Here is a 25,790-nt window from a genome sequence, read left to right on the forward strand (position 1 = left end):
TTGGCGTCGTGACGACGACCCCCCCCCCCCGCGTTCGCGCTCGTGAAACGGGAAAAAGCGACGGAGGGAAAGTCCACTTGGCGGTCCGGACGTCTACGAAGAGTGATAAGGAAATGGAAATAGGCTTTCTTTCGGGAAATAAACATGGTAAAAGCTTGAGACAAAAGGTAAGCCGTCTTGGTATGGTAGTGCTTTGGTTATCTGCAGCCCCGTCCGGGCCGGGCCGGGTCGGGCCGGGCCGGCTGTGTGCTGTGGCCGGCGGTAATATGGGTTCACTTGCAGACGTATCGCTCCACCATCCTCTCGCATTTCTTGCAGGTGACGTAGCAGCACCAGTGGTACTTGCAGTGGCAGCGCTCCACCAGTTTCTCCGAGTAGGGGTTGTAGCCGCGGCCGCAGCACATCAGGTCACAGCTGTCGCTGCCGACCGACGTTTTGTTGCACTGCCTGCAATTAACAGAGACACGGAGAAGAGAAAAGGATGTGAGACGGCAACATAAGAGCAGCTCGGAAGTAACAGTTTGGGTTTTTTGTGCGTTAGTTGTGAAATCTCCGACCCGGTGAATTCCACAATGAGGGAAGAGGAATCACAGAATGGAGACATATATAACCACGGAAATGCGTGCAATTTGGGGGGGGGGTGATTATTATGAAATTTGGGAACCTATTATGAGTTTCATGTAATTTGTCCTCATTACACCACCCGTTCGTTACTCTCCCTCGCAGAAACCCTGTGCACCCATGTGTCTTTGCGCACGTGAGCGTGCACGTGTCAGTAAACGTAGGTTTCCCAAGCCACCCCCCATGCAAGAAACACGGGTCGTATGTGATCGAGAGAGAAAAAAAAAATGTCGACGGGACAAGTTTCACAGAATAAAATAGGATGAAAAAAAAAAACGACTTTCGACGTGATCAGTGTAGTCGACGCCACCAACTTTCTTAACGGGCGAAGAAAAGCCAAAAAAAATCTGAAGCGAATCAAATAAAACCCGAGGAGACGAAAGCGAGGAGAAATTCGACGGAATTTGGGGAACATTCCAAGAAATCCGACATGTTTTTAGGCCGGGGAACACGATAAGGTTTCCTGCTTACGACAATTAAGTTTACGGCTTCTCTCTGAATCGTGTCTCCCGGAGGCCTGTGCAGCCTCGCAGACCCCGGGAGAAGAGACAAAACTGTCCCTTACGAGTCCCGGACCAGTGTGGTCGCCTTTCAGTTCAGAAGCCCAGGGCGTCTCACACGAACAGAGAACGGCCCCTCCGTAAATCACACCGGGTACGCCAGGGGACCCTCCCTCTATTTAGCTCAGCCTCTCCACATAATTGGATTGTTTTATAATGGGCAGGGTGTTAATGACCAGTGTGGTGTGACACAGAGAGAGAGAGAGCGACGGGGAGGAGGAGGAGGACGACGGCCAGCGGAGAAGTCATTGTGAAGGTAAGACGGGCTCACAGCAACAGTAAAACCTTTGACCTCTGGGGCGGGGCAATGACCAAAACACTCAGGGAGAAGATATGGCCGGTAGCGGGCCTCGGTGACGTAAACAGGACAGGACGGTACATTCTGCAACTCACAACTGAAGACACAATAATGTCATTTAGGGCTGAAGTACAACAAGGACTGGTGTGTCTGTGTGTGTGTGTCTCCTCCCGGCGACCCTTTTTGTTCTCACGATCACACATCCCCAATTAACTCTGCATCTGCCACGAAAATCAAATTAGCCCTTGCCCTCAATTCTCAGCTTTGGCAAAGAAACCACAGCAGTGTCCGTGAAAAGAGCTGAACTGATGCACACGTACACGGGTTGCAAGACGGCAGCCATGAGAGACAGACATTTTCAGTAGTGCTGGGAAATATGAAAAATATTAACATCATTATAACGATATTCATAGGGAACTTCATATTATATATCATGATATACGTATATCACGACATATATGGCGATATGTGGTTATAAGCTTACACATGGTATATGAAAATACCATATTCAGCCCAACTTGAGGTTTAACACATTGTTGAACCTCATCATATATATATATATATATATATATATATATATCGCGAATCACAATATGTGGTTACATGCTTACACATACGAAAATACCATATTCAGCCCAACTTGAGGTTTACCACATTGCTGATCCTCATCATTAACGCAGTCCACAAAATTGTGTAAGACAATATAATAATTTCCAAATTTCATCCAGTCCCACTATCGCCTAGCCCTCATTCTCCGTTTCGGCTGAAAAAAAGCGCTGGCGTTTGCTCCTGCTCCCGGGTCACACCGGTGGTTTGGAGCAATCAACGTCAGCGACTGAAAAGATTATGAGTCACTCGAAGGGGTAAAGCCAGATAACGCCTCTGCCAAGGCGAGGGATCGGATAAAAGACTCCTCGCTTCTTCGGGGGAGGACAGGAAAACACTGCGGTGTAGCGAACGATGCTGTGACCGTGTGAATGTTTGTTGTGAGACTGCCTGGTTTAAACATCCTGTCGATCCCAGGAGTTAATACCCCTGTAAAAACAGATGCTTTCTGTGTGCCCGTGAACACACAGCCACTCGGGGGCAAACACACCAAGATCACACCAGCCGGGTGCCCTTGTGACTCGGCGTGAAAGTGCCCAATATGCCGCAGACTTTGCGGGACTGGTATGCTGTCAGGCTGCAGCCAAGGGATGCACTGGGCACTGGAGGTGTAGTTGATGCGAAGCATGTCTTGTGGTTATCTGTGGAGTGGCCAGGGGCTGACAGGACACATGATATAACTTGCACATACGATGTCTGACATTTTCACTAGGGGCCTCCGATGGTGGTCAAGGATTCTTCGCGAGATCTGACGAGGCGACGGTCAAAAATGCATTGAACGTGACATCATTCGTATGACAATCTTATCAAGCCGATATTTTGCTTATCTTATTTTGCTGGACTTGACATGTAATGCTGGCAGAGTTGTGAAGGATTGCAGTTGCATGTTTGCGGAGCGACTTCCAAGTGCCTCCCTGCAGGATATCAACTGGAAAATTCGGTACTTGTGCAAGATAGTCGCATGTTTATAGTGTATTTCTGCGATACCGGCCGGCTGTATCTCTCTGTATGTCTGGCACGCAGACAGCAAGGCTCCTTCGCCGCCTGCAGAAGTTCTCACAGTGCACAAACCGACCTCCGACCAGCCGACACCGCCTCCAATAAAACACCCGCAGTGAACGGAGAGGGTCTGTCCTTATCTTTTGGAGGCCATTACCTGTTTCCCATTTGTGTGGCACTCTTAAATTGATATCAGCTGAGTGCCCCCGATCCTATTAATAACCACATTAGTCACCGGTGCCGATAGCCCCACAAGGGCTACGGTCCCCGCCGGCCTTGTCAGCGACACGTGCTTGGACATGCCACAGACGGGCCGGTCTCGGGGACCGCTGGTTTGTTATCAGCCGTTCTGCTAAAAGTAAATGGTGCTACCAGGCAGGCCACCACTTCAGCGGAGTCAACATCCTGGCAGAGCAGGTAAATTAACTCCTCGTTTCCTGTTTTCAAGCTGGGTGGCCCCGTTGCTCCCGATAGCAGGTCTACCTCCGAACGACAGAAGATTATTTTCGACCCATTGTTTCTGAACCCCGGAGAACTTTCACCCGGATCTGACTCCGCACATGTAAACACACCGAGACAGACGCGACGTGAACGGCTTGACAACGAGACGAACCTGTCCTGCGTGCCGACGGACCCCAGTTTTTCGTTCTTGGCGCAGAAGTCTGGGGAGCTCTGCAGGTAAACCAGCTCATTCTCCCTCACGGGTCTGATGTCGATGTCTTTGGGCACAAGCTGCTTCCGCGTGCCCATGGGTCGGTGAACCACTTTCGTGGCGGACAGGTACTTGGTCTTCAGGTCCATGGCGATGTCCCTCAGGTCCTGCAGGCCTCTCCAGCAGGTCCTTATGGAGCAGGAACCCGACACGCCGTGGCATTTACACTTCATCACCAGCGCATCCCTCAGGGCCTGGGCGGGGCAAAAGAGAGACCAAGACCGTTAGATCCAGCACATTATATAGGAATAATATAATAACTATTATATTGGAATATATTAACCATTATATAGGAATATATTAACCATTATATAGGAATAATATAATATAATAACTATTATATTGGAATATATTAACCATTATATAGGAATATATTAACCATTATATAGGAATAATATGATATAATAACTATTATATTGGAATATATTAACCATTATATAGGAATAATATGATATAATAACTATTATATTGGAATATATTAACCATTATATAGGAATAATATAATATAATTATTATATTGGAATATATTAACCATTATATAGGAATAATATGATATAATAAGTGTTATATTGGAATATATTAACCATTATATAGGAATAATATGATATAATAACTTATATTGGAATATATTAACCATTATATAGGAATAATATGATATAATAACTATTATATTGGAATATATTAACCATTATATAGGAATAATATGATATAATAACCATTATATAGGAACATATTAACCATTATATAGGAATAATATGATATAATAACTATTATATTGGAATATATTAACCATTATATAGGAATAATGATATAATAACCATTATATAGGAATATATTAACCATTATATAGGAATAATATGATATAATAACTATTATATTGGAATATATTAACCATTATATAGGAATAATATGATATAATAACTATTATATTGGAATATATTAACCATTATATAGGAATAATATGATATAATAACTATTATATTGGAATATATTAACCATTATATAGGAATAATATAATATAATAACCATTATATAGGAATAATATGATATAACAACCATATAAGCCTGGTATACCCAACCGTATCACACTTGCATTTACAGCTCATCAAGTCTATACAGTGTTTATAAGTGGCTATTGATTACTTAATCAATAGCGAATAACCTATCGATGAATAAGTTAAATCACCGATAGCGTGTTAGAACGCGGCGCCCACGTCAGGAGAACCTCCACAGACGTTCTCTCAGAAACCACGAGACCAGACGGAGGTGTAGGCGCTGTTGCATGGCAGCCTCGCTAACCACCGCCTAGCTTTTAACCAGTAGAGGAGCAGTTGCCATCAACACTGGGCAAGTTTGTTGCACAACGTTTTCCCCAAGTGGTTTTATTGGTGTGGCCCTCGCTGAGAACGTGAAGCAGCGGTCCCAGCCGGTCACATGGTGACTCATGACATCCACTCATGCCTGGGACACGTCCGTGGAGACTCTCTCCCTTATTGCTTCTAACCCGGCAACTCAAAAAGTCTTTTTTCTCCTCAAAACGTTTTTACTACGTATAGTAACATCTTCTTACTGCTCCTCAATACATTAATAAATCAGTTATTAACCACTAATTAAGTAATGAGTAACCACTTTTTCCTCCCCAACTGTACTTGCCCAATCACCCCACCCTTCCGAGCCGTCCCGGTCGCTGCTCCACCCCCCTCCGCCGATCCGGGGAGGGCTGCAGACTACCACATGCCTCCTCCCATACATGTGGAGTCGCCAGCCGCTTCTTTTCACCGGACAGTGAGGAGTTTCACCAGGGGGGGACGTAGCGTGTGGGAGGATCACGCTATTCCCCCCCAGTTCCCCCTCCCCCCCCCCCGAACAGGCACAGGAGGCGCCAGTGCAGCGACCAGGACATACACCCACATCCGGCTTCCCACCCGCAGACACGTGCAGGGATGCCTGACCAGGGATGTGGCAACACGGGGATCCGAACCGGCGATCCCCGTGTTGCTAGGCAACGGAATAGACCGCCACGCTACCCAGACGCCCCAGAGTAACCACAGTGCTACTCTCATATATCAATGAGGACATCATGAACATTTCTAAATTCCACCCAACAAACTGTGCGAGATACATGTTCCTCCGGCAGCCCAAACCGGCGAGTCCGTGCTCACCTGTCTCCCGACCTCACTGTTGTGCAGGTGCATCAGTTTGTTGGCGTGCGACCCCGCCCTCTTCATCTTCATGGGGGCGTCGGAGAACTTGGAGCCCATGACCAGGCCGTAGTGCAGGTTGTCCGCACAGCCGCCCCAGCGGTAGCCGGGCTCCGGGATCTCCCCGGGGATCGGGCCGCACGAGCACAGCCGCAGGTCCCCCGACGTGCACGCCCGTGCTATGGTATGGCTGATGGTCGCCGCCGACAGGGCGTAGACGAACGCGGACTCCCTCGTCCCTGGCGGACAAATGGCAGACAAACATATTTACATTAGGACGGCGTCGGCGACGGCAGTCCGTTTTCCAGGCCGGCGTTAAGACTCAGGGCCAGTTCGACCGCCGTTGTCTTTGGACTGGGTCCAATCAGAACCGCCCCCCCCCCCGTCCCCGTCCATCGCTCCGCTCATCCCAGTTGTGCATCCTTCTCAGCTTTCAGCCCCACCAATACACCCCTAGGAAAGAGGGCCGCGCACTGCGAACTTTAATACCGAGACGGGGAAGAAGGGACGGTCGACCCCCCCCCCCCCCCCCCCGGCGCTCTCGCGCTGCTGAGGGATGAACAATGCTGGCGTAATTGGCGATGACGTGCGTACACGGAGAGCACACATGTTCAAGGCCGGAGAGGAAATGGATGTCGGGGAAGAATAATGCTCGAACAAAGGCCGGTTAGATCAAAGCTGCCCCCGGATAGAGCCAGAACCATCTCCTGCCCCCCCCCACCCCCCCCCCCAGATACCGCAGAGGAGACCGCTCACTCGCCAAATGGCAGCTATATTACCCAACCCCACAGTGGGGTGGAGGGTGGAAGGGAGGGGTATTAAAAAAAACACAGCAGGGAGCTAGTAGATCATGAGGCAGTTATCCAATATGTGATGTGTATGGCGGTGGGGGGGGGGGGCAGCTTCATTGCATTCATCTATTGAGGCTTCAACAGAAATACAGGATGGACAACACACAGGGGGAAGGATGACATGGTACGGGCAGAACGGGAGGATCGACTTAAAGGGGGAAGCTCCTTCAAAAGGAACAAAGATCCAGTCAGATGACACATTTTCACCTCCTCGGTGTAAATCGTGTGTGGGCCTCGACGCCGTTCGGCGGGGGCGAGGAGGGTAAACTCCTCGGAAAACAACAGCGCCTCCAAACCGCGAAACCCGGTTTGGAGACCCGGTCCCAAACGCTTATCGTCACACCGCATTACCTCGGTCAAGGTCCGGCCGGAACTTGGTCGCGTCGAGGGGGATCTCGATGGAGGAGCAGTTCCAGCGCATGTCGGCGAAGGTCTTCTGGCAGGTTTTCTTGACCTCGCGGGCCGCTTGGATAATTGTTTGCATGAGCTCCAGGTTGCTGCGGCATAGCTGGGCCTGGGAGGACACCAGGCCCGGCAGCAGCTTACAGTGTTGGGTCTGGTTGATGTGCAGAGACGTGGGCGTGTGCGATAACGATCTGCAGAGAGGGGGGGGGGGAGAGACAGAAAAAAAAACAAAAAAACGAGACGCCGAGCTCAGCATATATCATCACAGAACACCTCCCGCGTCACGAAGGGGCCGTGTATGCCTGTTTTCACCCGAACCCGAAACTACATCAGCGGATTTCACCGATTAGTCCGCCCCTGTCAGGCTGAAGCTGTCCGTCAGTGAAATCAGTTGCCACACTGGGTTGAAATGAAAACCTGCATGCATGCATGCATGCACACATGCATGAGTGCACTCATGCATGCATGCATGTATGCACTCATGCATGTATGCACTCATGCATGTATGCACTCATGCATGCATGCATGTATGCACTCATGCATGTATGCACTCATGCATGCATGCACACGGCCCTCAGTGGCACATGGTCAAGTATCACTGCAATACATGTTGTCTTATTTGTGATGACTAGTACGGCGTTGATGTGGCGTGGGCGACCGGGTTTTTTCTACACGATATCAACAAATCTTAAATATGCAAAAAAAATACCATGTTTAAGAACCCAGCCGAGGTTCACCACCTTGAACTGTTGGGTAGTGTAAACTACACCATCAAACCGAAGCCAATTATAAAATAATACTCCCTCGAATATTTCAGACCCCACTTCACTGGAATTTTCAGTACATAGACTCTTGTTATCGTGAACCCGGATATCAGAATTTGTGCGTCACAACATCTGAATGTCGCTCCAATGCGAAGAAGTTGAAAGATGGTTATTGCCCATTCTAGAAGGTTCTCTGACACAGATAAAAACGATGGACACGTGACGTCTTTAACGAGAGGTTGCTGTAATCGAAAGCATCCACATCTGGAAACCAACCTGTCATTTGGGGGAGTCATCGGTGAAACCTGTCCCGGTGCCTGCTCTATAATCCAGGTAAGGAGATCCCGGGAAGTTGAACCGGTTCATCCGGGCACGGCGCTGTGTCCGGATGAACCGGTTCAACTTCCGGGGATCGCCAGTACACGCAACAAGCGCCGAGATGTGCACTTAAAAGTCAGAATGTTGTGAATTTCACACAGTTGTTGTCTGTGTTTGAATTTCTTCTGTACACACGTCCCCCCTAACCCCTGCGCCGGCCGGCGAGGATTGGAGCCACATGTGCGAAATTTATTCGAGGTTCCGAGTTGGAATTCGGAGTTTATTCTCAAAACTCCAAATACATTTTCTTCACATGTGGCTCTAATCCTCTTCCGTACCTCTGAAATGGAGATTCGAGAACAAACAAGTTGAAAAATCAAAACAGATAACGCCGGAGGCCGGGAAAAAACGTCGGGATGCGTCGCCACGGAGAGCCGTCGTCTCACATCGGAGACGGCGAGGGGATCAGTTGCGGATTAGCGAAATGAAAAATTGCAGCTTAGCTTTTACTTTGCTCCTCTTTAAAGCGCAAAAGTGGCTCCGAGGATCTAGAGGAGGAGGAGGCAAAACATTAACAGAACTGAACCGAATTCAGATCCACGTCCGTCTGAATGCCTTCACAGATCCACCACCGACTGCATGAGCCCGGCCCTCGCTGGCCTCGGTCTGACACGGGTTTTCTTTTTGCAGACCGAAAGCAGCTGCGCAGATTTCATTTAAGCAATTTCAACTTATTGGGGATTAATTTAATGGCGGAGCAGGCGGTGCAGGCCGAATCAATCTCCGTCCCCGCTCTCTGCCGGGACTTCGTGAGAACCAGCCGGCTCCGTTTGCACCTTGGCCTGTTTCGGATTAGGGGCCGAGGGGCCCTCCGCTGGGTGCCCGATGATAAGCCGTGACACCCCTGGACTCGTGGTAAACCCCCGGCCCTCACAGGTGTTTACAGCCGCATCTGTTTTGCATTGTGGAGGCGGCGGCGTACGTTACCCAACACTGTGGGAGTCGTCACTCGGACCTGGCACATGCCACCCCACCCCCCACCCCCACCCCCCCAGATACATCCGGGCGCTGTGGCTGCAGGCCGGCGTCTTCCCAGCACCGCACTTGCAGCGTGCTGTGCGTTCGACTGAACCCCCCACGAGGGACTGAACCCCCACAAGGGACGCACCGACGAGAGAATGTGAACGGCGATCGATCGGCGATACGGCGAGGTCAAAGGTGAAGTACAGAGAACACCTCCGGAGACTCATGACGAACATCTCGCGTCAACATGAGTCAAACTACCCACAACGTCCAAACGGACGTACTGGAAAGTGAGAAAAAAAAGAGAGAAGTTGCCCATCTGACACGTTTCCCTCCCCGGCGTCAAAATACCGATACTGTGCTGTGGAAATCTCTGACTTTTTTTATTTTAGAAAAAAACATTTTCAGCACAGCACACGGTGAAACGGTGACGTCACGAGTGCGAGGACGCGTGCACGCACACCCCGGCCCTTCCTGTCCTTTATTCCCCGTTCACATCTCCTTATTATCACACATTAGGGAGGCAAATCCAATCAGAGATCTTGGGACTGAAATATGGTTATACATACACAGCCTCCTTTCACCGCGGCTGCTTTCAGCCGGGTGGAGGGGGGGTGGGGGTGGGTGGGGGTGGGTTTTAGCTTCATATGCCGGTGTGTTTTAATGCATCCAGCAAACAAGTTTGTGTTACTTTTTCCGAGCAGAAACGCGTTGTGTGGATTTTGGGGGGGGGGGGCCCCGTTTTGCACAACAAAAAGACGCCGTGCACACGTACGCCACTTCTGGCGGTATACCTGTACGTCTTCTCTGTCCGACCCAGCACATACACGTTGCAGTGCACACAAAACCCCCCCCAACACACAGTAAACAGTTCTGTGTCACACAACCGGCGCTGGATTTGTGCAGTCTGAGACGCAACCCTTCGCTTTTTGTGCAGCCTTTACAGAGCCGGGCCACAGCCGAGACCTCCTCGGCGAGTCGGCGAGGCTCCAAAAGCTCTCCGCAAAGCCTGCCGCAAGAGGGGCGAACGCAACCGGGGGGGGGGGGGTGTTGTCGTGTACTTACAGCCATTTGATGCCGGAGCAGAGCTGAGAGAGCAGCAGCACAGCGAGCACGCCGAGAGGCAGGACATGAGGGGTGTTCCTCATGGTTAGGTATGCGGCTCCTCGTCAGACACGGCGGCGGACTTGCAGGTAGCTTGTAGCTTCGGCTCTCCTGGCTCGGGGACAGACCTCAGAAGTCAGCCGTCATGGCACCGGCCCCGCTGCTAATCCCTGTTACGGATGGAGTGGAAAAGCATGCTTGTTAAAAAGCGACGGCGTCGCCCCAATTACTGTGAAGGACTGCCGAGGACGCCTTTCTGTTGCGTGAGGGAGAACAGGCGGTAAAACAAACGCTATATTCAGGTCTTTAGAGACAGTTTTGGGGTCTGGAGATGATAACGGATGCAAAATAGAAATGAAATCAAAAAACCTGGAGCAACCCATAAAACTCACTGAAACTAACCATAGTAAACATGCACACCTAGTTGTTTTAAGACATCTCATTGGTTCTCAGTTTAGGTTTTAATACATGACACTAGTTATTCACCTGATATGTGATGCTGGTTATTAGACATTCGTTATCGTACAATTAGCATGAAAATAACTGCATTCACTTCAAGAAACAATTGTTTTTTGTTTTTTTTAGCAGGGGAATATTCTTGTGCAAATTCAGGTGCACAAGTGAAGTGAGTAGAAATCCACTGTGACCGGTCAACACAATAGCTCTGTGTGCCTGCACCGGTTAACAGTAGATAATTAACTGCATTGTGTTTTATGCGGGAGGGAGAGGAGCACAAGAAGCACGGGGGGCCTGCAGGGGCAGGAAAAGACAACGGACGGGCCCTCAACACGGCAAGACGCACACAAAAACCTCACTTTAGGGCAACGTTTCTAATCACCCCGAACCCGGGTGGAAATATCTGCAGGATCTGAGATGCATTGGTGCATTCTTGGATAGCAACAGGCAGCATATTACCTACCCCCCAGTTAACAGGGCTGTGCAGCCGAACCGCATTAGATCTGAGATGCATTGGTGCATCCTTGGATAGCAACAGGCAGCATATTACCTACCCCCCCCCCCAGTTAACAGGGTTGTGCAGCAGAAGCGCATTAGATCTGAGATGCATTAGTGCATTCTTGGATAGCAACAGGCAGCATATTACCTACCCCCCCCCCCAGTTAACAGGGTTGTGCAGCAGAAGCGCATTAGATCTGAGATGCATTGGTGCATCCTTGGATAGCAACAGGCAACATATTACCTACCCCCCCCCCAGTTAACAGGGTTGTGCAGCAGAAGCGCATTAGACATGATATGCATTGGTGCATTCTTGGATAGCAACAGGCAGCATATTACCTACCCCCCCCCCCAGTTAACAGGGCTGTGCAGCCGAACCGCATTAGATCTGAGATGCATTGGTGCATTCTTGGATAGCAACAGGCAACATATTACCTACCCCCCCCCCCAGTTAACAGGGCTGTGCAGCCGAACCGCATTAGATCTGAGATGCATTAGTGCATTCTTGGATAGCAACAGGCAACATATTACCTACCCCCCCCCCCCCAGTTAACAGGGCAGTGCAGCAGAAGTGCATTAGATCTGAGATGCATTGGTGCATTCTTGGATAGCAACAGGCAGCATATTACCTACCCCCCCCCAGTTAACAGGGTTGTGCAGCCGAACCGCATTAGATCTGAGATGCATTGGTGCATTCTTGGATAGCAACAGGCAACATATTACCTACCCCCCCCCCCCTCAGTTAACAGGGCTGTGCAGCCGAACCGCATTAGATCTGAGATGCATTAGTGCATTCTTGGATAGCAACAGGCAACATATTACCTACCCCCCCCCCAGTTAACAGGGCAGTGCAGCAGAAGTGCATTAGATCTGAGATGCATTGGTGCATTCTTGGATAGCAACAGGCAGCATATTACCTACCCCCCCCCCCCCAGTTAACAGGGTTGTGCAGCAGAAGTGCATTAGATCTGAGATGCATTGGTGCATTCTTGGATAGCAACAGGCAGCATATTACCTACCCCCCCCCCAGTTAACAGGGTTGTGCAGCCGAAGCGCATTAGATCTGAGATGCATTGGTGCATTCTTGGGTAGCAACAGGCAACATATTACCTACCCCCCCCCCCAGTTAACAGGGTTGTGCAGCAGAAGCGCATTAGATCTGAGATGCATTGGTGCATTCTTGGACTGCAACAGGCACCATATTACCTACCCCCCCCCCCTCAGTTAACAGGGCAGCAGAAGTGCATTAGATCTGAGATGCATTGGTGCATTCTTGGATAGCAACAGGCAACATATTACCTACCCCCCCCTCAGTTAACAGGGCAGCAGAAGTGCATTAGATCTGAGATGCATTGGTGCATCCTTGGATAGCAACAGGCAACATATTACCTACCCCCCAGTTAACAGGGTTGTGCAGCAGAAGCGCATTAGATCTGAGATGCATTGGTGCATTCTTGGACAGCAACAGGCAACATATTACCTACCCCCCCCCCTCAGTTAACAGGGCAGCAGAAGTGCATTAGATCTGAGATGCATTGGTGCATTCTTGGATAGCAACAGGCAACATATTACCTACCCCCCAGTTAACAGGGTTGCGCAGCAGAAGCGCATTATCTGACGTCGCCTCTTGGGTTGATAACAGGTCTCTTTGAAGCGAGGCTTAATGGTGTGTGTGTTGGACGCCCTGCTGGCTGCTATCTGGCCAGCGCGGCCAGAAGAGGAGGCCTCGCTTCCTACGGGACGGCAGCCCTGTATGGTCTCCGAGAGGCCATCGGATAAACTGAAGGCTTTCTGCAGAAGCGTTACGGGACACCGCGGTGGTTCGCGCGCCATCAATGAACCGTTCACGCTCATTTAGTCGTCATCTCGCGCACGCCAATTAGTCGATCGATCAAACGAACCCCGTGCCAAACTTTTTTTTTTTTAAGTAACCCGCAACACGTTTCGCCTTCATCGTTATACTTTCATAATTGGCTTTGGCCTAAATCTGCGGTGAAAGTTGTCGCGTGAGGTGCTTCGTTTAATTTAAAGAAGCGTTATAAAGATTTTTTTTTTTAAAAAAACAAAAAGAAAGAGCGACACAGCGGCGCGTGCAGCCGGCTGCCTCGCTACCTGCGTGCGCGCGGCGGGCCGTCCGCTCCACCTTAACCGCCGCTGCGTCCGCTCAGCCCCGGCGTCTAAAGCTGTGAAACGTCCCCGCAGCCACGAAGCAGAAGACATCCACCCTCCCTCCCTCCCTCACCTGGAACACCGCGCGACTTCTCCTCCGCCCTCACCTGGAACACCGCGCGACTCCTTCTTCTTCTTCTTCTTCTGCTTCTTCTGCTGCAGAGCTGGAGCAAAACCCAAAACTCCGACGGCGGATTTATCCTCCTCCACCTCCTTCTCCTCCTCTCATCGAGGGCCCTCGGAGGAGCGGGCTTGTAAATCCACAGCGCGGCGCGGCGGTAAGTCCACACAGGTAAGCATCCTCCTCCTGCTCCGCCGCCTCACATCACGTGTCGGGGGGGGGGCTCCCCGCTGCTCTCCTCGCCTCGTGCCGCGTCGCGTGGGGGGGTTGTCCGGCCGGTCTCCGCGCGCTGCGCACTGCTCGTCGGGACTTGACTGCGGAGGCGCAGCTGCGACTCCCCCATAAGTACTCCTGCGCCGCTTTGATCTCGTCGGTGATGTCATCCCCTCATTAGCATAAGAAAGAGGCCCGCGTTGGTGGGTGGGGGCGGCGGGCGGGGGGGGCACGTTTCAAGAGGTACATGTACTTTTACAAGTATTTTTGTATTTGCCCAACGTGTGCAAGAGAGACTCGTATTCCAAACTATACTGGACCCAAAAAGTACGGAATTACGCACATGGACCTAAGCTCGGTTTTCACTTAAATGTGTCTTTTCACCTTTCTCGAGGGTACCGGCCATATACATTAAGGATTTATTTAATTAAGGGGCTCTTTAATGGAACAGTAGGCGTCGATAACGCTCCGTCCGGTTGCAACGCTCCAGTAAAACAGAAGAAGAAGAAGAGCAACGTTTCGAAGAAGAACTTAATTGCGCCAGCGTCGTGCGAGTAATAGCGGGGAAAGAAGAAGGAGAAGAAGGAAAAGAAGAAGAAGAGGAACGTTTCGAAGAAGAACTTAATTGTGCCAGCGTCATGCGAGTAATAGCGGGGAAAGAAGAAGAAAAAGAAGTAGAAGAAGAAGAAGAGGAACGTTTCGAAGAAGAACTTAATTGCGCCAGCGTCATGCGAGTAATAGCGGGGAAAGAAGAAGAAGAAGAAGAAGAAGAAGGAGAAGAAGAAGAAGAGGAACGTTTCGAAGAAGAACTTAATTGCGCCAGCGTCATGCGAGTAATAGCGGGGAAAGAAGAAGAAGAAGAAAAAGAAGTAGAAGACGAAGAAGAAAGACTCTGCTCGGTTTAAACAGCCCGCCTGCGCGCGCGCCTTACCAAGCGGCGTTATTTGTTTGTTGTTTCCCCGCCGGGCAGCACGTCCGCGGTCGGTGCGCCGGAAGAGGAGCCGCCGGTCCTCCCTCCGGTCGCTCCGTGGAGGGGGGGGGGGTTGGGTTTGGGGGTTATGATTTCAGTTTGGGGAAACTTGTTAATTACGCAAACACCTCGCGGTAAATTCGGCAAATAGACGGTCCCCGTTTCAGTCGAGTTCATAAAGCGGAGATGTACGCGGTAAAACTACCCCCCCGTAACTACCCCCCCCGTCTCAAATATATATATGTATTTAAATATGTACATTTAAATACACAGGCCGAGTCAGACGGTCCCATGACCGGATGGGTTCGGCAGAATTCGGCCCAGAATGCAACGTCCCTGCTCTTCCTGCGCCGCGTCTCTCTCTGGGTTTGTGGAGTTGAGATATTATGAATAAAAGAAGTAGAAGATATTCTGAATAAAAGAAGAAGATATTATGAATAGAAGAAGAAGCTATTCTGAATAAAAGAAGTAGAAGAAGATATTATGAATAAAAGAAGAAGAAGATATTCTGAATAAAAGAAGTAGAAGAAGATATTCTGAATAAAAGAAGACGAAGACGATATTATGAATAAAAGAAGGAGATATTCTGAATAAAAGAAAAAGATATTATGAATAAAAGCAGAAGAAGAAGATATTATGAGTACAAGAAGATATTCTGAATAAAAGAAGTAGAAGAAGATATGAATAAAAGAAGAAGAAAATATGAATAAAAGAAGAAGATATTATGAATAAAAGAAGTAGAAGAAGATATTATGAATAAAAGAAGAAGATATTCTGAATGCAAGAAGTAGAAGAACATATTATGAATAAAAGAAGTAGAAGAAGATATTCTGAATAAAAGAAGTAGAAGAAGATATTATGAATAAAAGAAGATATGAATAAAAGAAGAAGAAGATATTATGAATAAAAGAAGAAGAAGATATTATGAATAAAAGAAGAAGAAGAAGATATTATGAATAAAAGAAGAAGAAGAAGATATTATGAACAAAAGAAGAAGAAGAAGAAGAAGATATGAATAATAGAAGAAGAAGAAGAAGATATTATGAATAAAAGAAGAAGAAGATATTATGATGGATTCCTCCACGGTGCTGGCATAGCTTTAATTTCTGCAGTTACAGTAATTTCAAAGCTTAATTGCAGCCCTATAAAAGGACACTGTATGTGTTTTATTATTATTATTATTATTATTATTATTATTCAGAACCTCACAAGATATTTAATTTGAAATAAAGTTTACATATCATCTGACAGCATTCGGCCCCGTGCATACACTGACAGACTTTTGATGCGATTGCCCAGTTCTGCACGAGTTCTGGAGAATTTATCAAATAACACCTCTGTATTTTATTTTTTTCCTCCCCTCCAAGTTAAATCTATGCATTTCCCAAAGCTCGATATTTTGCTCCAGCTTTAACCGTGCTGTGTAGTAAGTGATACCCTTGCGTCGGATCATGCGACCCCGGCGCTCTCCTCCACCTCCGTCCTTGGTAATAGTAAGCTGCTGTGCAGGCCTTGACCTTTGCTACTTGTGCCTTAAATGTCAGTCATACACACCCCTGCCTCCCCTACAGGGAACAACAGACCAAGAGTTACCGTGACACATTTCTTTCATTTGCTTTTTTTTTTTTTTTGGTCTCAGGACACACTTAAAGACCAGAACATGTCCACTTCATCATCTTCTTCTTCTCATGCAGGGGGTCCAGTTCCCAAATCTGTTTGCCAAACACGGTCTGCTACAGCATTTTACATGACAGTCCCATGTGTTGACGGGGCATTTACGTGTGTTATTTACACTGTGGCCGCGGTTCTGATTCCAAGGGGACTCAGATGTGTTCTGCATGGCAGTCGGTTGTGAATGGGTGCAGGCTGGACGGCGTGGGCGTTGTGGTGGACGTCTGAGAGTCAAGCTTTTAGCACACAGGCTCTCCATTCCTGACTAAGCCAGGATCAACACACACTCCCTTGATCTCATATCTCACCTTCCCAGAAACACACAGAAGGAGGAGACCCTTTTTTTTTTGGGCTTTTAAAATGGGGCCCCAAGTACACCATAGGAGTGTATGATAATTTAATAAATCACAGACTTGTCAACGTGGCTTCAGAGTCAGAGCTGCTGCAATAAGGCAGAGAATAGAAACCTCACTGACCCGTATCTGCTTTACAACACAATATCGCACACGTCAGCGAAGAGGCGCAAATAAATCAACACGATGTTCCGTTAATGTTCACGTTAACTCTAATATGTCTGGGCCCCATTAAATGTTATTCTTTATCAGTCAAGTCAAGTCCATTTTATTTGTGTAGCCCAATATCACAAATTACACACTTGCCTCAGGGGGCTTTACGGCAACAGAACGCCAGATTAACATGTCACATTTAAATGGGAAGGTTTTCCTGAAATAATGCTGAGTTTAACCCATGCATGGGGAAACCGGCTTGAACCAGGGACCAGTTTACTAATTTTCTTCAGCTAATTAATACTCAGTAGGATCCATCCCTTGAAGTACATAACCTCATCACAAGGGAGTAAAAAGTATTGATATAAGAAAATACAAGAGTCACCATGCAAATACTCTTAAAAGGCACACACACAACTGTGATGGGCTCAGTCAAACAATGCAAATTAATTCATTTCTGTAGGAAAACAATGCTAATGTGTCTTGTCTCTAAAATGTCTTTAAAATGCCTTTTTCTACGATAGCAAATCCCTGTGAAAAAAAGTGAAAATATTGACTTCATCCCACAGCTCGCATCAGTTTTATTTAAAAAAAATTTTTTTTACATTAGAATAGCTTCAAAATGAAAATTCCTGACTAATAAAAATCATTGACAATTCAGCCTCTCATGTGCTAGATATGTATATTATTTTAAAATGCCTCGAATATGATCAGATGAACATTAATCTGATCATCAAATAATGGAGAAAATGAAAACCACAAGACTGATTATCATTCGAGAATAACTGATCTTTTTTAAAGAATCAAATTTGAAATCCTTAAAAGGGGTGTTCTTAAAGAAATCTGGTTTGGCTTGACACGGGGCCCCGGTGTGGCTGCTTACACCGAGACACAAACAGGACGTTATTATCTGCGAGCAAGAACATTTGTAAACACTAAACGTTTTCAAATCACACCAAGAAACGAGAGGGCCTTCTCAGAACCAGTCGGGTTGGGTCCCCTTCCATCCAGCCACGCAGAAGCCCAGTCATTTGCTGGTCAACTTTTAGGGGAAAGCCGCCGGTATCTTGTCCGGGTCCAGACCTTTGAGTCCGCCCGCTGCACCGGGTTGACTTGATTTTTCCGGTCTGGCGGAAGTTTCTCGGTTGAAAAAGCGATTATCCAATGAGCGCCACGGGGAGGGGCTAACAACTAGCCAATCAGCGCCGCGTGCGGGACTGACGCTGCGGTCCAGCGGTTGTCAGTGCGGGAGAATTACCCCGACATCTCGGAGACGTTCGCCATTAATCTTTCACGTTTGGGCTCTTAAATTATATTCTTTAATTTAATATGATCACAAATCTCGTGAACAAATGTGTTTTACATAGGCGGCGTGTCTTCTCAGTATCGCCCAACGTCGTAGTTTGTTTTTACTTCCGGTGGATACGTTGGTCTCTAGTGATTGGTTAGGAAAAATCGAATCCCCTCCCCCACGGAAATCGGTTAGAGCGGACGTCAGACTGAAGACGGACATGGGGGGAGGGGGGCGTGTCCCTGCAGACACTATTGGCCGTGTCTGCGGGTGGGAAGCCGGATGTGGGTATGTGTCCTGGTCGCCGCACTAGCGCCTCCTCTGATCGGTCGTGGCACCTTTTCGGGGGGGCTGGGGGGAATAGCGTGATCCTCCCACGTGCTACGTCCCCCTGGTGAAACTCCTCACTGTCAGGTGAAAAGAAGCGGCTGGCGACTCCACATGTATGGGAGGAGGCATGTGGTAGTCTGCAGCCCCCCCCCCCCGATTGGGATACAATTGGGGAGAAAAAGGGGGACATTTAGAAAGATGGAAATGGATGTGTAACGAGTTGACAATTCTGTTCGATGTCAGGCAACCCGTATCTCCCAGCAGGAAATGGCACCCAAAAAACAACAACAACAACATCTCCAGCCAAGGCAGGACCAGATCGGACCCACGTCTTTGGTGAACCATTTGTTTACAGCCTTTCTTCTGCCGTGCTTTGAGGACTCGGGTTCTTTCAAGTGACAGATGGGCTGCACTTTGGAACACATCATGTGGTCTTCAAGGGGCGCTCAGGCTGCAGAAAGGCCCCCGTTTACCATTCGGCTCTGTTTACCCGTTTATAAAGCTCGTGGCAGATGTACTAGCTAGAGCCAGAGGGCCCCCCCCCTGGCAGACCATCCCTGAAAAACCAAAACTCGTAGTGGTCTCATAATAGTTGAACCGTGTCTATGGAAAAAAACTGCACAACGTGGGACCGAGTGGACGCCAGACGGAAGTCTCGCAGCGAGATGTGTGCAACTCGCTGAACACAATGAGACTCTACGACAGCCGGGCAGGTTTCTGGAAAGATAACACAAAGGACAGCCGCGGTGTCTCTCACAGGCCCTTCATCACATTGTGTGAAGCCATATCATTATGTCTGACGAGGTGCGGCTGAAAAAAAAGGACAAAGGGATGGTGGGGTGGTGGGGGGCAGGTGTTGAGGTGAACCATGTGGCTGACGTGATGACTTCAACAGAGACTGGGGTGCCGCTTCACCCTCACCCCCACCCACCGTAACAGACTTTCTGTGCTTGCACCTCTCGGTAAACACTGGGCCAAAGGGAGATGGCGGAGTCATCGAGACGGGCGCCAGGCCCGCCGAAGGCCTCAGACCAGATAAGTTTGCTTCTCATAAATCTGCCCCATTCCAGGGCGGCTGAAAAGAGGCATCGGAGTACTTAAAGCCCTTCAAACGCAGTAAACTCAAGTTTGCTTTCTTTAGAGTAAAAGAGGAGCAACATCGTGAATGCGAGTGCAGGAAGCGAGCCGCAACACGGTGCATCGGCTGTATTCTTGGAACGGTGTACACTTCCTCCCGAACAGCTCTGAATGGTTTAGCCCTATGACAGCCAGGAGTGGCAGAGCAAACAGCTAATGTTTAGGAGTACACGTATGGCCAGTAGCGCCTCATCACCGTAACCCAAACAAAACTGTCTGGTTGTAGCATATTTGGAAATCCTTGCCTCTTTTCCCCCTAAAAGGGAACCTTGAAATAAAATCCACTTAAGCCCCGTCTTCCCTTCCAGAGTGCAGCTAAACCCCGACTGGGCATGGAGGCGATTACACAGTGCCACGGGTCTTGCATCAGTGCAAAAACCTTGACTTCCAACAGGAAACCTGGTGGACGGGTCAGTCATGGCCGTACCTGGTTCTGTTTAGAGAGGATGTCCTCTTTCTCTCTCTACAAAACACGCACCGTACCCGGTGTTTACCCGTGTAAGCACATTCACCACGGCCATCAAAGGTGGAAACGAAATGCAGGTGGCACGGCGAGGTACAATGCGTTTGCCAGGGGGGGATGTTGAGAGAGGAGGTCATCAGATAAACACTGGCTTGCTCCTGAGTTCCATTACCCAAGCCGCTTATCCCAATTGGGGTCGCGGGATGTTGGAGCCTATCCCAGCAGGCATTGGGCGGCAGGCAAGGAGACACCCTAGACACGCCGCCGGTCCATCACAGGGCCTGCTCCTGAACTGTATTGTAAAAAAAAAACAAGTCCTTGGGACAGTCCAGGCTGATCTCCTTACTAGGAGTGGTGCTGGTTGGCCCCAAAAACAGACAGGTCTATTTGCCCAGCAGCTGATGGAAGGACACGGAGATGCGCCCTCCTCACTAAGCTGAGCAGCAACAACTAGGCCTTCGCCACGCTGCCATCTGCAGACGGGGTAACTTCAAATCAACCCAACATTGTTCAGAAAAGCAAACGTTTGGCAGATCCCATATCCTGCAAACCTTTCAGCGTCGGCGACTAACAACGGCAGAGGATTGGAATAAATGAGCGCGCGCAGCTTTACACGAATGAAAATAGACGGGGCAAAGGTTTGGTGGGTTAATGTACGGAAGAGTCCCAATTATTTTCCATTTTGGCAGAATTTCCCAGAGCAAGACATCTCAATACCAAACGTTAAGGCCTATCCTTACCACGGACCATCGCTTAAATTCAACAAAACCCCCGGGATGCGTAGGGAATAAGGCCGTTAAATGGTCATTAAAGGGGCAGCGGATTCTTTGGATTCTTCTTAGGGGCCGTTTAGACATCCAGTATAAAGGCCTCATGAATCTCATTGGGAGCTTTTGGCAAATAATTGACAGCAAAAGCCACCCACAGCAAATCCACAGAAAACACGTGAGCCAAGACATTACACATTAACTAGGCCACGGTGGCAAGAAATGGAAAGGGCGTCTCGTGGAGCCGCTACTGAAAATCTCCCCCGGACACACGAGACGCCGAAATGTGCACAATGACCCTTCACCTGAGCACACAGCTAAAAATCAACAGTACAAATAATTTCTATTGGGTACCCGGATGACCTAGTGGCGAATGACCTCCTATACATCCAACAGGCTTTTGTAGGCCTTCTTTCAGTCAATCTATCATTACCCCAAAAAGTGCCCACTCATTAGCATATCGCTGACACCCTATGCACGAGGCTAGCTGTGATTTATAATAATGCTGTATTACTGTGGCTATCAAAGTGCAGTTTTGAACACTTCATCGGCAGTTGAGGCTAATGAAGCCCTGACGGTGCAGCTCTCAAATTCAGAGCAAAAGAATGACCCATTCAGGGATGACTTGAGCCCAGCGTTGATGTATCACTTCACTCTGAACTACAGAGGACAGAAATATCCATTGTGGATTAAATTCGGCCAAAATAATCAGCACGAAACGACATCGTTCGCACAGTTCCTGTAGATTCAACAAATTTGTACAGAGTCAGTGCTGAGGCCCGGGTGTTGGGTTGTGCTGCCCACTAGTCGAGCGCAGCACACGGGCCCACTGCGCCCCCTTGTGTCGTCTCAACGTCTCGGCTACGCACGGCGACCCGGAAGTGCAGCACACCGACCGGGAATACAGCACGCTGGATTCCAATCAAAACACCGAACGAGTCTTTTTGGAACATTTTATTACTTTTTTGACAAATATATATGAAGGTTTTCCTCTCAAGGAAAGATTCTTCCTAAGATACGTTTACAGCAAAGTCATTCCTGCAAAGAAGGAAACCTGGGAAAAAAATAATAATAATCAGAAGACATTACATGATGGTACTAACCGTTTCAATTTGTGCCAAGAAAGGTTATGGTGCAGTTTAATATTTGTACTGAATTCATGATGTGACTTTAAAATCAGTCTACAGATTTTTGGTAAGGCTAAAATCAAACACCTAAATGCCTAAAGGGACAGTATTCTTTTTGAAACATCTGTAATACCACAATACATGGGATGAATTATTAGTTTTGCATAAAGGCACACAAGCATTTTTGATAACCCTCAGTTGAGCATTGCTTTTTTGGCAAGACGTTGGTCCCAATCGGCAGCACAATTGTTCAAACTACAAAAAAAAGGAGGAAAAAAAAAAAGAAGAACCTTTTGCTCGCAGGAAAATTCAAAAAATAGGTCAATAATGTACATAGAGAAATATCAGACGAGTTTAAAACTTGGGACCTAAACTAGGATTGAGAATACGGCCAGAAGTGTTGTGCCGATAACATCCTCCCATCCTCTAAAAAGCCTTGCTGAAGTTTTGATAATCTTGAGGGAAGACCATCAAATATTACAGAGGATGCAGTTCAGTCAATGATCTCCTTTCCTGCTGTATGAATCCCTGCAAGTTTCTTTTTCCCTGCCTGAAGGTGCTCTCCTTCCTTGAGAACGGCAAGATAACCTGGAGTCTGAGGAGAGTTTCGATGTTACTGAAATTTCTTATCTGTGATGTCTTTAGGGTGTCGAGCACAGTTGTAGGGAGGTAGCATGCCAAGGGGTCCAACCATTTCTCCTTCCAAGACTTGATCTCGGTATAGAGGGAGGCTTTATCTGGCAAGTCTTCCTTGTACAAGCGGAACACAATACCACTGAACACGCTGGTTTCTACTTTGGACATTGCATAAGGCACAATCTCCAGGCATCTCAAGGTATCCATTACGTTCTCTGTGAAGAGGTCAGCGACTTCAGCTATCGAGTGCTCCACAACCTGCATGCTTATCGATTCTTTGAAAAAATCACTCAGGGGCTCTAAAAGAACTGAGTGCACCATCGTAACCTCGAGTTTGGAAGCCAATTTTACAGCTTCCTCAAACCACACTTTATGGTGGGTGTCAATATCACTTCTCAATTTACTCAATGATTCTTTGATATCGGGCAAAGTATTTGCAGCAAGCAATATATCTAGGGGCTTGCCTTGAAGGGACTGACTCAGCTTTTTGGTTACACTTAAGACGTTCTTCTGAACCACCACAGAGAAGATGAACTCAAAGTTTCTGATGGCATCGAAGAACCTCCAAGCTTGGTGTCGGCCTGATGTACTGCCTTCACCCTTTAGCTCGTTCAAAGATAGCAAGATTGCTTCCAAGAGCTCTACGGTTACCTCATGCATGTCATGACTCTTGTCCCAGTTTTTGATGAGCCTGTCCCTCAACTCATTACCCCTTCCCTCATCATGTCGAAACACATGAATGATCATGTCTTCTAGTTTGTTCTGCCGTTGTGTGTCCTCTGTGAGCCACTGTAGCATGTTCTCTATCAAAACAGCTCCATTAGCCACTTCTTCAGCAGGAGAGGATCTGGCCAGCCACACATTGAGGGACAAGGCAGAGCTAACTGTCCGTATAGCCAGGGGGTATTTCTTTGCTATCGCTAAGCATACAGCCCTCATCTGGGCTCCTACTTCACCAACACTCAGCAAGGCCTGTCCTCTGCAATACTCCATGTTGAGCCCCCATTTCTCCGAAAGCGCAGTCTCAATGGCATCTGCAAGAATAACTACATCTGCATAGTAGGGGATGAAAGCCAAAGTCTCCTCGCACTGGACATCCTCTTTATTTAAATACCTAATGCACAGGGGGATGTATAGCTCACTGTCAATCTCAACGGCCTGCTCAGTTATTATTGTGAAAAACTGCGAGTCCCAGAGTTCCTTGAGGATGTCTTCACGTAGATGGGGGTCATAGAAGGACATTGTTTGCCTTGGTTTTTGAGGGTCCTCCATTATCACGTCGTGTTCATCAAATTTCGCATTTCCATCAGTGGAGTGATCCGCCGCATCACACGCAGGAGGTTCCACTTTCGCCGCTGGTTTTTCTTGAACTGCTCCTAATTAAAAAAATAATACAGAGATATTAATGCCCCACCCTCACCCTTCATTTACCAATATTCTCTCACTCACACATGAACCGCCCCACTGTCGACCTCTTTCAGTTAATGGTTTAATTGCTCATTGGTAAACTGTCTTATAATCTGGGAGATATATAAAGCAATGGTCCAAATAGTGCTGGGCAATGAAATGTTACTGATAGGCATCTTCAATAAATTTTCCATGATTTCAAAATAAAAAGCCCTCAAACGTTATAGACTCTAACGGAGTTCCTCTCATGTTTAATAGCATGCAGATGAAAAGACAACCAATCGCCAAATGCCTAAAAAGGTGATAAAGCAACAGTAAAATATGTCATCCTTCACGAATGATGAATGTGTGACAATAACAGCAGGAGTTATAAACTGCCCCCTTTCCCATTGAATTTTCCACGGCAAAACACATAATTCCCCCAACTTCCGACCAACATTACGTAACTTTGCAGAAAAGGTAAGTGGGAACTTACAAGAGGCCAAATGTGTACATGGGGGAAACCTATGTGTGTGCCCAATTTCAAGACTAGCTCCAATGGTATTGTAGTGAATTCGGGGGGCAGTCCAGGAACTGCCACAGCCAGGACACGAACCCGGATCTCCTGCACCACAGGCGACTACGTTAACCAGTAGACTAAAGGGTCTGACCCATTAGCCAAGGCCTAGCGAGTCTAGTCATTCATGGTCGTTACACTACCCCCCTCCTTTGGGAAGCTCGTCCTTCAGCACATCAGCTCCCTCACGCCTTCTGGGCACACGCGCTTCCAATGGCCTCACAATCTCATCATCCCACTTCTGACACCAATATAGCGAATTCGGGGGGCAGCGAGGAACCGCTGCAGCCGGGACATGAACCCGGATCTCCCGCACCACAGGCGACTATGTTAACCAGTTGACTAAAGGGTCCGACCCGTTAGCCAAGGGCTAGCGAGTCTAGTCATTCATGATTGTTACAGTATGAAAAATGTACATGTTCAAAGTTCTGGTTCTTTTTCAACTGTGGGGGTGTCACCTTGGGCCAATCCTTATTTTGCAAACATTCCCAAGTTTCACCAAAACCAGCTTGGTAGAATCTGTTTTATTGTACATGATGGACGGACAGAGACTGATCCATGGTACCCCCTCTGACTGTCCCGATTGTGCGGGACAACTAAGTTATCTACTAGCCTTGGGAGAAAAGTGCTTTTGGTTGGTCCATATGAAACTAGCTAGTGGGCTAAGGACGCTCTCCCTCATGCCTGTTGGTGCTCGGCCGACCAATCGTGTAACTTCAGTGACGTTATTGGTTACCTGATCCAACAGCCCAATCATGTCAAACGTGACCACTCGGTCAGTCACTCTAAACATGATCACTCAGGCACGCTAACGTAGTCGCTCAGTCAGTCAGGGACATTTGCGTTTGTTGGGCTGGCCCACTGGCCAGTCCAGCCAAAAAAAGTACAGTGCCATGTTTTGGTTTTTTTTTCCACTGACTTACTTCTGTTCAGCTTCAGTCTTTGAAAGGTTTCCATCACCTAAAAGGAAATACACAAAATACCAATACATTTACGAAAAGTTGCATGTG

At 48.0% G+C, this 25,790-nt stretch overlaps 2 protein-coding genes across 2 annotated transcripts in view; both read right to left on the bottom strand.

Annotated features, from left to right (window-relative positions):
* Nucleotides 1-272: 272 nt before the first annotated feature.
* wnt11 (wingless-type MMTV integration site family, member 11) lies at nucleotides 273-10,506 on the bottom strand. Its single transcript, XM_056285275.1, has 5 exons — nucleotides 10,424-10,506; nucleotides 7,200-7,444; nucleotides 5,959-6,236; nucleotides 3,698-3,990; nucleotides 273-447 (listed from the first exon to the last, which is right to left on the bottom strand). Exons 1-5 carry the CDS (start codon nucleotides 10,504-10,506, stop codon nucleotides 273-275), a joined length of 1,074 nt encoding a protein of 357 aa, XP_056141250.1.
* An 11,493-nt stretch (nucleotides 10,507-21,999) lies between these two features.
* si:dkey-250d21.1 (uncharacterized) overlaps nucleotides 22,000-25,790 on the bottom strand; it is a 38,154-nt gene continuing 34,363 nt past the window's right edge. Inside the window, exons 10-11 of the mRNA XM_056285330.1 lie at nucleotides 25,704-25,740; nucleotides 22,000-24,193 (exon numbers count right to left, since the gene is read on the bottom strand). Coding sequence (XP_056141305.1) covers nucleotides 22,659-24,193; nucleotides 25,704-25,740 — 1,572 coding nt within the window. The 3' untranslated portion in view covers nucleotides 22,000-22,658. The remainder of the gene's footprint in view (nucleotides 24,194-25,703; nucleotides 25,741-25,790) is intronic.

Source organism: Lampris incognitus, chromosome 8 (assembly GCF_029633865.1).
Source record: "Lampris incognitus isolate fLamInc1 chromosome 8, fLamInc1.hap2, whole genome shotgun sequence".
Taxonomy (NCBI): Eukaryota; Metazoa; Chordata; class Actinopteri; order Lampriformes; family Lampridae; genus Lampris; species Lampris incognitus.

Excerpts from the sequence above, each read along its gene's own strand:
- wnt11 (XM_056285275.1), bottom strand. The coding sequence starts at position 10,506 with ATGAGGAACACCCCTCATGTCCTGCCTCTCGGCGTGCTCGCTGTGCTG. Across the intron at positions 3,991-5,958 it reads ACAGTGAGGTCGGGAGACAG|GCCCTGAGGGATGCGCTGGT; the intron begins GTGAGCACGGAC and ends TGCCCCGCCCAG. Across the intron at positions 448-3,697 it reads TCCGTCGGCACGCAGGACAG|GCAGTGCAACAAAACGTCGG; the intron begins GTTCGTCTCGTT and ends TGTTAATTGCAG.